This window comes from Crocodylus siamensis, chromosome 9 (assembly GCF_052110815.1).
Source record: "Crocodylus siamensis isolate JL-2025a chromosome 9, ASM5211081v1, whole genome shotgun sequence".
In the NCBI taxonomy this organism is placed as follows: Eukaryota; Metazoa; Chordata; order Crocodylia; family Crocodylidae; genus Crocodylus; species Crocodylus siamensis.
Window position 1 is genome coordinate 3255827 of NC_143403.1, and position 16527 is coordinate 3272353.

At 40.8% G+C, this 16527-nt stretch overlaps 1 protein-coding gene across 3 annotated transcripts in view; it reads right to left on the bottom strand.

Annotated features, from left to right (window-relative positions):
- Positions 1 to 16527, bottom strand: part of BANP (BTG3 associated nuclear protein) — a 215540-nt gene that overhangs the window by 127732 nt on the left and 71281 nt on the right. For all 3 annotated transcript variants that reach the window (XM_090062940.1, XM_090062938.1, XM_090062939.1), the window contains exon 7: positions 11482 to 11721. In XM_090062940.1, the coding sequence (XP_089919066.1) occupies positions 11482 to 11721 (240 nt within the window). The remainder of the gene's footprint in view (positions 1 to 11481; positions 11722 to 16527) is intronic.

Below are 16527 nucleotides of genomic sequence, written 5' to 3' on the forward strand. Positions count from 1 at the left end.
GACTTTCAGTACACAGCTTGATTTGATGGCTTCTACAATGAGACCTGCTTTTTGGGGGGGAGAAGTGAAAGGAAGCTTTCATGTTGGAAATATTTAAAGGTCTGGCCAAACTACTGAAGAATAGATGGTATGAAAAAGGGGACACCAACCCGCAGCACAAGTCCTGTAAGTGGCATGGGCAGCCTCTGTGTGGCACATGGTAGATTGGGGAGGCAACAGGGAGCAGAGTGGCAGATAGAGCAGGGACCAGAAAGTGAAGTAGCTGATTGGCCCAGTAGCACACGGAAGGAAGCAGAAAGCAGAGCAGCAGATCAAGGAGAGAGCACAGGGCGGGAAGCAGAAAGCAGAGCATCAGGGTGGGCAAGGGAAAGGGATCAGAGTAGCACTCAGGATGGGTCAGGGCTAATATACGGCACATCTGCCAAGAAGGATGGCCGGCCCACACTGGTATACAGCAATCCGGCGTTCACTGGAAAAGGACAAGCTAGATGACCTAACACATTTGTGCTTTTCCATCTCTAGCTTTTCTGAGTCTATGAACTGATGGCTTCTTGACAGCAGTGTACAAGACCAAGTTACACTCTATCATGATCACAATTGACAAGCTAAATAGTTGCTTTATGTTGAAGAATGGAAAACTGAATTCACTACCACTATAATGCAAAAGAACAGGGGAAGTGTGGAAGTGAAATACAAAAAAAAAGCCACTGCCAATAATTTATTTGATTTCTTAAATTGCTGCCTTTATTTCAATTTATTAAACAGTAACTGGCCAGAGAAAGTAAATGTAATACATACAAGTGGTTGGGGGGGGGAACGGGGGGGGGGGGGAGGGAAGGGAGCGACACCAGCCAGTGAAAAATTATTTTTACATAAAAATCAGTAAATAGACACCACACATCAATGCCAGTTATGACAACTATGGTGCTATGATTAACTTAATGAGTCCTCATCCATCATCTTCTGACTAGTCCAAAAAGCAGTTCTCTCTCCTCCATGTGGCAACATTACCCGATTTACAAAGGAGGAGCTGTTTGGAGCCAGACTTTTGCAGCTCTGTGCAAGACAGACAGGGTTTCTGTAGAAACAGCACTGTTGCCTCTGAGTTCCTGTTTGAAGCACTGTATAAAGAATACTGATTTTCTTGTACATGAGGAGAAGGTGATAGAGGAGTTCAAAATATTCCTTTAAATGTGTTAAAAACAACTCTGTTCTGGCTAGCACACCCCTCGTTTGTGTCTCTCTCTCATATGCAGCACTTTCTCCATCCCTTTTCTTCCTCTTTCCCTCTTCCCAAGTCATCTTCGGTGGTACACATCACTGCTGAGTTGGGACTGTGCTAACATGGATCAAGAAGCCACAATTCGGGCAACGTGAGAGGATTTGCTGCGGCGTAAGTATCCACTTGACACTCAAGAGACCTGTTTTCAATTCCCTGCTCCACCATAAACTGAGTAAACTTGAGCAAGTCATTTTGTGTGCCTGTGCCTCGATTTCCCGTCTGTGAAATGGAATCAGTCCTCCCTCAGAGCCATGACTTACCACACTGAGGTCGGAGCTGAAGAGAAATGCAGAACAGCATGACGCCATCCCAAATTAGGAAAGGGGCAAGTTGAAATGACGGGCGTGGCTCATAACATTACTCATATTCCAAACAGGCAGGGCTCACTGCATTATTAGTAGAAAGAAAAATAATAAAAACAAAAAAAAAGTTGGGCTACCAGCACATCTTACTGTGCTAGGAGCAGAGACTGCACCTCCTCTTTTCATCCTCACTGCCTGAGAGATCAGCTTGTCAGCTACCTAACGGGAAATGAAAACGTAGGGCAGCCGTAACTATTTCCCCATGAGGCTCTTTAGAGGGAGAATAATTATCAGTAAACCAGACTTCAGTAGGTTATGACAGGTGTCAGCCTGGACATGCAATCATGGTACAGAACTGGCTTCTTGAGCTACAGAGCCAGCTTGTTTGATTAGGACTTTAACATTTATCCTCTGGGAATCAGGAGATGCACACTATACTACTATTAGTGTTACTGTGCAGGTGCGGCACCTTTCAGAATAAAGGATATTGAAATTCTGTATTAGGCAACCAAATTTATAGGCAACTCATTCCAGTGGGAAAGTTTGGGCTGCTCTTCACTGCATAATTAATTCCAGACATAACTCAAGGGTTTCTCATAACTCAATACATCCAAATGCAGAAATGTCTAGGCTGTCTGAAGTGCTACTTTGTTCTTGGACAACGGAAATGGGTTGAAGTTCAAGAGCTTCTGATGTTGGAGCTAATCATACAATAGGGATGTAGCAGCTCAACTTACAACAGTTCATCAACTGCTAATCCAGTCACTGTGTAGCTTAAGCACTGTTCCAGCAGTGTTGACTCCACTATCATGCCAGCTAGACTAGGTTTAGTAGAGCAAGTATGGTAACCCAAGTTAACACTGATGTAGAAAATGCAAGCCATTTGGCACAACACAGTGCCACTTACAGATACGGGGCATCTAGACACATGCTCGGGGAGGGGGGAGTGCTTTAATTAGAGTGCCTCCGAGAGTCGCTCTAACTAAAACACCCACAGCGTCACATGTATTAAGCATCCCGCACCTCAAAATCATGGCGGGGCACTTGAACTGCCATTTTGAAGCACAGGGACACTGAACAGACATAATGCAGAAGCTGCTGGGGTGCGTTAACATGCTCCAGCAGACTTGATAAACTGATTCTCCTCTGATGCGTGCTAATTAGCACATGGTGGAGCAGACATTCGGCATGTGTCTAGGTGTCCACGCAGACTAGCTTGGATACCAAAAGGAGGACAGCTCTGTTAGGATGAAGTTCTGCCCAGGTCAACCCTGCTAAGGAGCATTAAGAGGCCTCTAGTGTTTCTGGAAGTGGCACCACTCATTGAAACCTATTTCAGATACCTCTACTCAACAAAGCATGGTGCAGGACAAATAGACCTTTAGATGGCAACCTGATGAACCACAGCTTGGTGATTCCTGCATACTCGCTGCACTGAAGTCTTGAGCAACGATTCTCAACCAGGGTATCAACCTTGGGGTGCCTTCAGATTCTTTCAGGGGTGCTGTAGGGTGCCACACGATGTTAGGTGTGCAAGCATGACTCACAAGACAAATCCAGAGATTTCACATAGGAATCTATAGTGTTATAAACGTTGTGACCTGTCGTGATCTATCCAAGCTCTGTGCAACAGAAAAGTTGCTCTATTATTTTTCTGTAGTCAAAAAATGAGTGAAAACTAAGAGCTGGCATTTTCTAAGGGGTAACTCGAGTCTAACAAGGTCAAAAACCACTGGTCTTGAGAAGCTTAATTCAAAGGGTCATTCTGGAAACCAGGAAAGATTTTTAGCTGCAACAAGAAACATAGATCTTTTCTTTCTTTGTTCATTTTAGCCTGGCTTGTTTCTGCCCAGTAAACAGCCTTCACTTAAAACACTAAATTGCAAACCTGTCCTTGTTACTCACCAAGGTCTGCATACTGCACAGTGACATTAATGGCTTATAAGTAATAGAGACAGCTTATGAGGAATGTTCAGTTATTGCCACAGAATGAAGAAAGGAAAAAACATCATGCCAGAATGTATCCCGAGCACAAATATCTAACTGTTCACATTTGCGGTTAAAATTATACCTACTCTTTCCATTGAACTGTTGTTTTCCCAGCAGTCAATAACAATTCCCTCCAATGCCCCAGCTAAAGACCTAAAGGAAATCCAGGATGGAGCTCACTCTCTTTAGTTTGTCAGTGATCCTAGAAGGAAGAGCCGGGTTAAATCCGTACAATGGAGGTTTTTTTAAAGCATGACTGATGCGTGGCCTTCTACAGTCGGCTCCCTTGTGCATTAAACCATCCTGAACATTAAATATATTATTTCTTTCAGTAGAAGGATCTTTTAGCTCATCTCAAAAAGACAGAATCCTAGACAGTTCATCTGATGCGTGAAATACAAATTGCTGAACGAGTCATTTAAGTTCGCTAATGGCTGTTTTATTAGAACAAGATATCAGACTAAACCAAGAATGTCTTGGGCTTCTAGCTTTCCCTAACAAAATCCAAGCTCTTCATTTATGGCTCCAAGTATTGGGCCCAAGCCTTCATCAGATTCACCTGGTGGAACAGCACTTTTCAAATATATCTCTGGTTAAATTCCATCAGGTGAAGACTAATATAACAGACTAAATTAGTGTCCAGACATTGCACTTGGTACCATGAATAATAACGGAAAGGAAAGAAGGAGATTAAAAATAGAGGGCAGAAATGAATGAAACCCACAAAAAAGTGCAACAGCGAAGAGGAGGATGAGAGAGACTGACTGGTTATATTTTTTAGTTCCGTGATTTTTTAAATTAAATTTGATAATTGAAGAAAAATTCTGTAATGGAAACAAGAGACTGAATTTATGCCACGTGTTCATGATGCATGCTTTTATTTCCTTATTTTTAAATAGATATAATAGCGATAATAGCAACTCTAAAAACAGCCACACCCCTGTCACAATACCTGGGATCGCCCCTCAACTATAGTGTGTTCTAGTTCCCAAACTCTTGTACTACCTCTACTGAAGATGAGGCTGACCTGTGGTACTTTTGTTATTTAAACTACTGCATATTATTGATAAAGCACACCGAAAATAATGAATTACTGACACATGAGTTTTAAATTATAATTAGTGACCAGTCATTTGCTAATGCATTAAAGTAGACTTCTTGTCATAAATCAGTACATTCAAGACTGCACATAGTGCTCATTCTACTCAAACAGTTTTCCTTACAAGGCATTTCATGGCCATTTTTAGAAGGGTGACCCTGGAACACGAGATCCCTTTGATCATCCCCTTCTCTCAGAAGATTCCCATCTTAAGGCGCTCGTGTGTTGTGCTACACTCAAGAAAAGAGGCTGTGCATGATAGATCTATGTGGACTAGGGATGGAAACGGTTAAACAACAATTATATTTATACTGTTCGCTTCTTACCATTTACTGACCTCCAGCAGAAACGGCTCTGGCCCCCACCCCTTATGTCTTCAACGCGCATCCAGGGCTGCGTGGGCCCTAGACCATAGGCAGGGGCGCAGGCACAGCTGAGCCACTAGTGGGGACACTGCCCAGCTATGGAGCTGCAGCTTTCCCTGGCCCCCACGGGCTGGGGCTGCAGACCTCTCCTGTGGCCAGATCCTGCCACCACAGGGAGGGAAGGAGGAATGGGCCATCCCCCTCCCTTCCCCCCTCCCCCCGGGTCATGCAGGGCTTCCTGCCACAGCAGAAAGAGTCCCAGCCCCGCAGTGGGTGTGCCCCGTGGGGGGTGGGCTGGGTACACCCCCCACGGGGCCAGGAGTCTCACCGCTGCATATACTATGATACTATGATACTATGATATGATACTATGATACTATGCTGCAGTGGAAAGACCCTGCCTGACCACTGTGGGGGGCAGCACCTACGTCCCTCCCTGTGGCAGTGGGATCCAGACACAGGAGAAGTCTGCAGCCTTGCCAGCAGCCCCAGTCCCTACCCACGCACAGCTTGGCTGTATCCACCAACCCCTGCCCATGGCTCACCACCAGGCACACAGTGAAGACATAAGAGGCTGGGGCCAGGGCTGTTCCTGCCAGAGGTCACTAATTTAGACATGCACTATTGGTTAACCACTTAACCGATAAAATTAGAGGAGGTTAAACTGATAATTTTTTAAACACTATTTACATCCCTAACGTGGAAAAGGTAAAAAAATATATACCCATCCAGCTATTTGAACACTAATACACACCCACTTAGGGGTTTAATGAGGATATCAGCCAATCGTGTTCCCCTCTGTATGTTTTGCTCAGTGCACCATCAGCAAAAAGCCCAACGTTTCTAGAAAAAAGATCTAGTACGTAGACATGCAGGCTGCGGAAGACTTCCCCTTTGTCAAACTGAGAGGCAAAGAATACGTTATGCAGCAAGTAACACAAATCAGGAAATACATTTTTAATTAATGAGCTGCTCAAACCAGCACAACTTGCGTTCTGCTTGGGTTCGGTGGGAAGGACTAGTCACAGCCACTGATCAGACTGGCACAAATTGAATAATCAATTTAGGAGGAGTCCAATGTGTTACATATTAAATGAGTCAATAATGAAGGGAGTCCAATGCGTTTCCTATTACACAGATTTGGTGGTCTGCCGCTCCCTCCTTTACAAATTCATTAATGAAATTAAGAAAGGTACTTTATTCTGTTTAAAGTGTTTGCACTAGATCTCCTGGAGCAAGCAAACTTTTAAATTCATTCGTCTACCAGATACTCTGTTTATATTTCTCTTGAGTTAATCTGGTCCTGGAGAAAGGAAGATCTACCCCTGCAAGGATCAGGGCTACACCTAACAGGAACATCAGCTTTTGATCGCCAAGTCTATTCCTGCTCCATCCCTTTGATCACGTTTAAAAGAAAAAAATAATGGCAACATACCAATTAAAAAAGGCACAGTTTTATAGTGTAGCAGTGAATCATTCTTAAATTAACTTTAATATAATAGAAATAAAGTTAAATCCTTTGCTATATATATTCTGAGACCGCTGTTTAATCTCCAGTGTAGATTTTTGTCATAAACCTAAGCTATTTTAAATCACTCTACCCAAATGTATTCAAGATGAAACAATATTATTAATTCATGGATTGAAGTCAGCAACAGGTCATGCAGTACTATAATAGTCTATGAGACTGACAGTTAAATTCAATGGAACAACCCTAAACTATCTGCAATGTGACATAGGCTTTTTTACAAATCTAATGACCTTTCCGGGGATTAGTATTGTTCGTTCTTTTTCTGATGCTGTTTTTATCACCTTTTGGTAGGAACTTGAAAAGGGCTCTGTGGGTTACACTAGAGATTTCTCTACATAGGGAAGCCTTAAGGAAACTTACCATCAGGAAAGAAAATGTAACGATGACATTGTTTTTACAACAAAAATGTTCATATTTGAAAAGATAGTGCAAAATTTCAAAAACTCAACGTCTCTCTCACATCCAGGCAGACCTAAACAGCTCTTCTAGGCTGTTAAATAAATAACTCAAAATAATTAAAATAAAAGTGAAAATGACTTATAAAGTGACTACTGCCATTCCCCTAGAGTTTATCATCACCCACCATGAATACCCTCTTTTATAGTATTATTTGCTGATATCGTAAGTGAAGTCATTTAACCACCCATCATTTTATTGCCTTTCTAGCTTTCTACAGTATAAATTCTGGTTTGGGGACTCAAAAAGCCACATTTGCAAATACTCTTGTAAAATCTCATAAAAGCTAAGCCTACATTTTCTGTTACAGTGAAGAAAGTCCTAACTGCTGACACTCTTATATCATGTTTCACCAGAAAATCCCTATATTTTTAGTAGGGCTGAAGTAATGAGCTACTTAAAGCCATATAGTATGTTTAAGCTGTTCTGGTTACTTGCCCGAAACTCCCTCTCTACTACCACTGCCACCCCACAAGCAACCAAATGAAAATTTATACCTCCAAAGATAAATTCTCTCCCTCTTCTTGTGGTACAATTTATGCAATACATCAAGAATTTTTAATAAACATACATCCCTTCATTTGGAAAAGTGGCTTCTGCATACTATTCAAAGTATTTTTCTATTAAATACAGAGCTGGTTAGGGGTTTTCTTTTCCCCAGTAAAGAAAAGGAGGAAAATCTTTCCGCTGACAAAATGCAAGAAAAAACTAGAACCAAAATAAGTCTCCATAATGACCTGAGTTTTGCTAGTTACGTTTGGCAAATGCACAACTGATGACGCTAAATTTTCATCTAAGTTTAAAATAAAAGGCGAAATAATGTTACTGCAGTGAGCAGCAGCAAACCACAGCTTGAGGACAACGATACAATTTAGTTCCCACCCTACTTAGTTTGGCATCTCTTGGTAAACCTTACCTTCTAAACCCCCAGACAAGCTACAGGCACACAACGTGTACACCAGTGCAGTTCACATCAGTCTCGTTTCACCCTTCATTCTTTCAGGCATAATTCAACTTCAGATTGGGCGAAATTACTTGATGCAGGGGTTTACATCATCTATCCACCAATGTAAAAGTCAGTTGTTCTGTTGGAAACATATTGTCTATCCAGATCCTGAAGATACAATCACCCCTTTAACAGGTTTTAGTTTTGCCCATATAGTGTCAGTGTCATGAGTTCACACACTTCCACTTAAGTAGCCTTGTTCTGAAAAACTCTGAAGATATTGATCAGGAATTTACATATGCAAAGAGCATTTAGTCATTCCATCTGTGAACATGGGTCAGGGAGTTAAGAGCAGTTTGTGCAAGCACACCATTTTAATTTTTTTTTTTTTTTTTTAGAATAAACTATCAACTAAAGCCTACGTCACCCTTTAAAAAAAGCCCTGTGAAAATAATAATGGTGCTACAAGCAGTAGCTATATATATAGGTGGAATCAGTATTTAAAACGTTTTCAAAAAGCAGCAAGAACAAAGTGTGTGGGGCATTAGCTCATATCACCACAGAGGTATTTAGTTTGCGCTCAAGCAAAGTGAAAGCTAGAAGGCTTCTGCTTCTCTTGCACAGTGAGCAAATCCAGGAGACCAGAATAGCCCACTGGTCACCCCCAGCAGTCAGATGATGTCACTGTGCACAAAACGGAGCTCTTAGGACTGCACATCCCGAACTCGGACCTACCGGCACACGGAACACCTCCTGTTAAACTCACTTTTCACAGAGCTTCTCCACATAAATCAGTAAATATATTGCACCATCAGAAATAAGAGTGAAGTATTGAATTCCTTGGAAAAAGCCAAACAAGTCCTAATTGACTACTCTTAAACCTTAAATTTAGCTTCATGCCCGATTGATAACTCCACAAAAAGTCCTGGTAGATTAAATTTACTCCTGTTTCACTAATCTGTAAGTGAACTACACCAAATGAGAATTTCAGGAATGCAGCATTTGGTCTTCAAGGTTTGTTTCCTGTAAAACCCGTTTCCATCAAGAATGCTATTCATTCTTCTCATTGGCTGCCCATGTAGTTCCAGCTCAGATGGCAGGGATCTTTACAAAGGGCACATGGCAAAAGCACCAGGCATGAGCTGCAGCATGTGGCAGGAATTCAGCTCTTCAGAAGGCCTTTGCACATTTCCTTTGCCTGAAAATATGTAAACTATGAAGTATATATGCATGAAGCAAACATGGCTGTGTCATCCAAGAGTTCACCTAGTAATCCCCACCCAGGAGCAACTGAGTCATCAAAAGATGCAGTCTGCCGACCCACAGGGCCAAGCTCTCCCTTGCTCAGATCTAGGAATACTTCAGATGCTGTGTGTATCACAGTCTGCTTTCTGCAAAGCTGCTCCCTATCAGGTTACAGGAAAACCCCTGCCTGCTTCCAATATTGAGCACCAGTTTGGCAGTCTGTAATAGCTTAGAACTAGGGCTGCTTAAATACTCAGGGATGGCAAGGACAACAGTACCTTCCTCTCCATACTCCTGCCTTGAATCCATACACTTCAAGTATTTCATCTTCCCTTCAGTAGAGAAGTGCTTTTGTGAAATGCAGCAAGTCTTACTAAGGAAGGTCTTTGGCATGTCCTTAAAGTACATCTTCTGAAATGTTGCATATGGATAGAAAATAAGCTGAATTCGTCGAGCTGAAAATTGTACCCAAAACGTCTAAACAATATGTCACCCTCTTTGGCTGCAGCTTGTCAAATTAGGGATCCAAGATTGTATTATTTGAAATATCTGAAGAGTCTTTGTTTCCAAAAGATATGACTTGATTATTCATTTCATTATTTTAGCCCTCACAATAGTTGATATTTCTCAGTTAGCAATTTGCTACAGCCTTAGCTGCAAACTAATATGAATTCAAAACAATTCCCTAGACAAAATATAGGGCCGGACCTATTCCTAGGGAACACTCACAGCAGGTTCATTTAAAGTGGTCCTTATGAATCCTCCCATAATTAAAACCTAAGAAAACATCTGTCTCATGGCAAGAGCAACAAGAAACACGCCTCACTCAGAGCATGAGGCTTAATCCTAGTCATTTGGAGCAGTTGAGCCCAACTCGCACATTCCAGCAAAACTCTTAATGCTTTAATGACTTTATAAGTGCACACAGAATTTGAATACTCACCAAGAATACGCCCAAAAACTGTCTTTCTACTCAGGCTACCATAGGCAAGGAAAACATCACTGAAAACTTTGAGTCTTTAAAAACCACAAAGCTCTGATCCCAATTCTTATTGCTACGCTTCCAACTACAGGGAACTGCTGAAAACACTGTAGTCTGAAGGTGGTATTGTCCCTGAACTGATACAACCGGCAGGTAGAGTACAGCGGTATAACAGCTAGGCCTGCGGGAAGGGATCTTTTACCAAGATGATTGGTTCAACCTTGCTAGAAGTCAAGTCATAAATTTTAAGTGAGAACACAGGTCATTAATAAATGGCCATTTTCACCTAATTCTCCTGGAAGAGACCTTATATTTAAGCATCATCATAGAGGACATGTGAAAGTGCCTTGCCGTGGCACCTGTGCTTAGATGCTTACCTCACTGGTGAGATGAGCAGGAGCTGGGAGGAAGAGCATTTTCTCCTACAATCCCCTCCCAAGAGAAATAGATCTGAGCTCAAGACTTACCTATTTGGAGTGGGAGACGGGATGAATATACTGGTCCAAGCATTAAAACTGACTCACTGCCTGTCACTTAGTTTGCTGCTTGTAGGATTTGCTAATCTGGTATCAGAAAGGGGAGCAGTGCATTTGCAGCCGAAGATTTTTAGAAGACAATCTCTACTGTTAAGACCAAATCACCAAAATGACTGAGAAGTAAAGGAGTTGGTCAGATGGATGCACAGTTTTGAGCACATTGTTCAGCTTGGACTGCCATCTTGACTAATGCTGCTACAAGAAGCACAGACTTGTCACTGTACTAGCCATTCCTCTGCCAGTGACAATCAAATTAGAGGGGGCAGAATAATGATAAGGAAGGCCCCAGTCTCATTTCAGCTGAGGATAACTGAAGCCCTAGCCAGTATAAAATATCTAGTGGAAAAATATCACAATTCAGGGGCCTTTTACAGACAGGGAGATGCAAATCATAAGAGGTGAGATGCACAGAGGTACTAATAAGACCTGATCCAATAAAAGAGATCACAAAAAACCCTTACCTTTCTACCAAAAACAGTAAGATAAAAAGGAGAAAAAGGACATGCATGAGTATTTTGGAACTCTTGGTTCTAAAGACGTGTCTGAGTCTTTAGAAATCCCTCTATATTGTTATAACTGTGCTCACTACACTTCTGTTAGCATGCTCATAACAATATACAGACATTTTCAACTTCTCAGACAAGTCACGAATAAGCCAATCATGAATAGGCCTTCAATAGGCTAAGCATTGTACAAACACCCTTCACCATCTAACACAAAACTGGAAACGTCACACTGTTATACTCACATCGAATCCCATATATCATTAGAGGATCGAGCTGCTTCTTGCCATGCTTCCCCTGCCCTGAAAGGTTGGAGATAGCCTGAATTTCTCGGTGAAAGAGGTAGTCAAGCAACGTCAGTGCCATCTTCTCAGCTGTGCGGCAGTTCGTGCTGATGTGCAACATGTCAGCTTGGGTAATGGGGCAACGGACTCGCATCTCAGGATTATTTTCATCTCCAAGCCACGTCCCATTGGGGTAATCCTCTAAAACCGAAAAAGGAGAAATTCTAAATCATGGCAGACTACATGTCAGGTTACAGTTAATATTTAAAATGTGCAAATGCCATCATCTCTTAACATTTTCTTTATGTTCTCCATTACCTTATTTCAAAGCTCACAGAGACTGACTTGCTTACAAGATTTGGGATGACTAAAAAGCCTTTATCCGGCCCACATTCACAGTGACCAAGAGTCATTACCATTTATAGCTTATATCTAGCCTACAAAAATGAACTTATGATCTTTGTCCAGATGCGTCACTCGCATTCAATACTAGTGGATACCTTTTAAAGCATCTCTGAAGAGGGGGGCAATAACTGAAAGAAAAAGTAAAAGGAACTTTATCCTTGTCTTTAGAAGTGCTCAGGCAGCCCTGCATGATATGGATCAGGGTAAAAGTTTCTGGGGTGGGTAAACTGAAGAGTGAGCAATTTCTTGCTAAGGCTGGTTTCTCCAAGCTTACAGCTTTGAATCATAGGTTTATCTTACTCCCATGCTTAAGAGAAAAACAAAGTGAAATTTTGACAACTTGAAAAAAAAATTATAATTAACAATGAGGAGTAATTTACTTGATTAATTACTTAAAGGGGTTTATCAAGGACAATTACTCAACTGTAGGCAAAGATCCCAAATGGAACTGTTTTTTTGGTTTTAGACTTTACTGACCAGTAGTCTGCATTATTTCCTAAACACGTCATTTACCAAAGGAGCATTTCCAGCACAGAAAATGAATCACCACTCATCTCTCCAGTGTATCTCTCCTCCTGATCAAGGATGAGGTCATTAACAGCAGAATATGCACTCATTATACTGGCTGCCAGCACTATACCTGGCCTACGCATATCAAGACCTTAGCTTTCACTCTTGCTCTGGCCTCAGAGTTTGGAAAAATAAATACTCATTTTAAAGTTTAAAGTAGTATCAAACTCTTAATATAAATGAAATGTTGTTGGCTGTGGCAATAGTCTGCAATTCAAGCTTCTAACCAGAAACTGGACTAAAGTTCAGATGGACACCAAAGTCACATCTGGGGTAGGGGATGCTGTTCCAAGGAAAGCAACTGTCCTCTGGATGTGATGCTAGACTAAGCCGGGTGTGCTCAATTCAGTTACAATCAAATTTCTAATAATGTCGAAGAAAAAAATTCCAGTTTCCAGCCTACCATTTCAATGACAATTGACACAGATGATTTGAATTAAATGTTAATGTTTACACGGTATCATGGGGTGAAATACATGAAAGCTGCTGACCCCAGATTTCTTCAGCTCTTCCATGCTGGCATTTTATTGTTTACTTTACATATATCTTCAAAAAAGTGGCATAAATAAAAAGCTGAACTTTTAATTATTTTTAAGATGTGTATGTAACAGAGTATTAAGGCATATGGAAGTCACAAATTCCTGTTTTTCATAATCATCCAATTCATGCACTAGCCATGAAAAAGTTCAGAAGAACACTTTTCAAGTTGAATAGTGTATTATGTGACCCCTGAACAAACACAATCTTTATTTCTAACTACAGACTTGGATTAAATAGCTTAGATTCTGTTAGATTATATGCCAAAAGTATGCAATAAAATTTAACATACGAAGCAACTCAAACTCTAAACATACTTTTCAGACATGATCTCTGGGATTGACTTATGTAACAAGCATCAGCTCCAGGTTTATTGCCATAAATGATGACAGCATGAAGTAAATGTTAAAGTATACAATATTAGTACAATTCAGGAAATACCTCATGGTTTTTAGAAACAGCCATGTACAGTAATTTGTGAAGTTGAAGTGTTTGCCTTCACACACAAATCATAGCTATTATACCCAACTACTGTCTATACGTTTAAATTTTTAAAAATGCTATAAATCTATTCTTACACGCACATGCACTGTAAATCTTATCTTAAACAAGAGTGAGGGAGGATTGGTAACAGTCTTCAAATACTTCAAGGGTGGTTATAAGAAGGATAGCAAAAGACTATTCCCCTGTGGCTGCAGGACAAGGAGTAGCAGCCTTACACTGCAACAAGGGGATTTCAGGTAGGATGCTAAGAAAAACTTTCTGAGCATTACAGCAGAATATCTAGAGATGCAGTGCAATCAATCTCCCATCCCTGGAAACTTAAGAATAAATCAGACAGACCCCTGTCTGAAATAGTTTACAGAGTGGGATTTGACTGGATGACCTTCGGAGGTCCCTTTCAACCGTTCTTTTCTATGGTTCCCTTTCCAGATTTTCCTCATATTAAGTTCCAGCGCATCAAGAAGGCAAGGAGGAATCCATAGTGTCAACAATGCAGTTCAACTCATTTTGAATGCCACTTTCTTAGCTTTACAACACAACTAGGAGTAGCATCGGGGAAGGAGATCCAGTTACTAAAAGTCAAGCTGCCAGCACCACTGAATTTGGACACAGCAGGCAAAGGAAAAAGATTGCTGGCACGGCTGTGCTGTGAAAGCCTGTTCCTAACAACATAGCAGCTGGTGTCCCGGTGCTTAGTTACCCCTAAGTAACCTTGCTATTACAGACCATATCATCTGAATATCTGGTGGGAAAGTGTTCTCCAAAGAACCAGTGCTGGGGACTGCTGCTTTCATAAGGTGTTGCTGGAAATGAGTGCCAACTGGATATTGTCTTTCACCTTTTATTTTCAAGAAAAATCTAGGAAACCTGAACAAATGACTCTGTAACCTGCTCCCATATTTCTACCACTTGCTTTCATTTTAGCTCGAATGAATACAAATACTTCTAATAGTACAATAAGTAATGATTCCTGGAACTTATATACTATTTTAATCTACTGTCATGGATGATCTCATCATAGATGTCAAGGAAGCACTTTTTTCCAGTTATGGGGCATTCAAAGTTTATTATATTACTGAGTACAGAAGTTACTTCTTTTTGCCACGTGTCACCAACGGACTTGAAGTCATTATGGTTTCAGAAACAATTCCACAATATCTGTGCTGACCTGCAACACAAGCACTGGACAAGGTTTTCGCTTCTTGCATTCAAATCAAATGTTACAAACTACCACGGGCTGATTCCCCCTTGGCCTCCAATGCCTAAACCAGAGACACTGGCAGGTAAACATGAAATCCATCAAACAAAATGGCTTGTGTGGGACCCTCAATGGCCCTTTTACATTTCAGCTGCATGTTTACAACAATTCTTTGATTCAATTCAAACAAAATTGGCTTCAGCGTGTCACGCTATTGCATTTCTCTGTGTTAGAGTGCTGCCTTTGAAATGAAATCCTTCCTGTTGGACTGATAGACATCTGTAAATAGTACCAAAGTGCCCATTGTGATGAGAGACTGGTGGGGTAAAACAGCCTATTTCGATGAAGAAATTAAACTGACAATACAACTAGTTTTCTTTATTCAACTCCAAACAAGTAACAAGGAACCTGCCAGGCAGGATATAAAGCAATTGAGGTATCTTCTTGCTGCTATGAAGTGGAATTATGAAGAGGGTCTTTGGCCTGAGTATAGTGCACTTCTGGAAGACAGGAGAGACACCAAACACAAAAACCTAAGGATGAAATGCATCAAGTCGCTTTAAATCAACAATCTAATAAAAAATGACAAACCAAGGAAGAAAGTGTCTTAGAATATCAGTGTTTGGACCTGGCTAGAACTTGGCCAAAAGTTTGACTCTAAGTGCCAGAATTAAGCCAAAATATAAAGAAAAATAAACTGTTTTAATTGACATTTTTATTATAGGTTTCCATTTGCTCAACAGGCAACAGAATAAATGGTGGGAGGTTGTTTCTTCTCTAGAGAAATGTCTATCTTGTTTCCTCATCTTACAAAAGTGCAAAATACTTATTACCCTCAAAACAGCAATCCCCATCAACAGTAATATACCATGACATTTCAAATGCAGAATGCATGATGCAGAAGAGTTACATTACTATTGTAGCACTTCTTAAATCATTTTATTATGTGTGTGCATTTCTGTCTCAATGGCTGGTAAGCTTTGAGTAACCAATATATATATATATTAGCAACACACACACTCTAACACACACACACACACACACACACACACACACACACACATATATATATTAATATCATATCATATCATATAATGGGTTAGAGTGTGTGTGTTGCTAACCAAAGGAGAAGAATAATGTAAAAGAAAGGATGAGGGAAGGAGTAGACAAGAGAAGAGCAAAAGCAACATGAGTTAGGACAGAACAGAGGGTGTTTGCAGGAGAATAATTCCAGTACATAACTACAGGGTTAGATTAGATACAGTATATAAATACTACAGATTAGAATAAGGGCTTCATTTTTAGGCAAAAGGCACGCTTGGGGCACTGACACTGCACTCTAAATGCAGTGCCTATATGTCTATGAGTAAAGAGAACTAGTTAGCCATGTTAGTCTGAAGTCAGTCAGAAGGTAGGGTAAATATGCACCTTTGTAAACTACTTAAATTAGATAGCTAGAGAGAGACCACGAGCTTGCACAAACCCAAGTTCACTTCATCAGATGCTGGCTGGGGTTCTTGAAAGCTAATGTGCTCACCCTCACATTCTGTCTCAAGATATACATCTTATTTAGTTAGTCTACACAAGTGCATAGTTACTCTGGCTTCTACATTATTAATGTTTTTAATACGTATATTGTTACAGCCAGATGTCCCAGTCAGGGGCAAAGTACTGTGAAGGCCTGGCTGCTAACCCAAAAGCTCACAGCCTCAGAGGAACACAGAATACAGTTTAAATTATTATGTGCATTGATGGTAACTATACAAACTGTCAAGAATAGCACCAACTCTCCC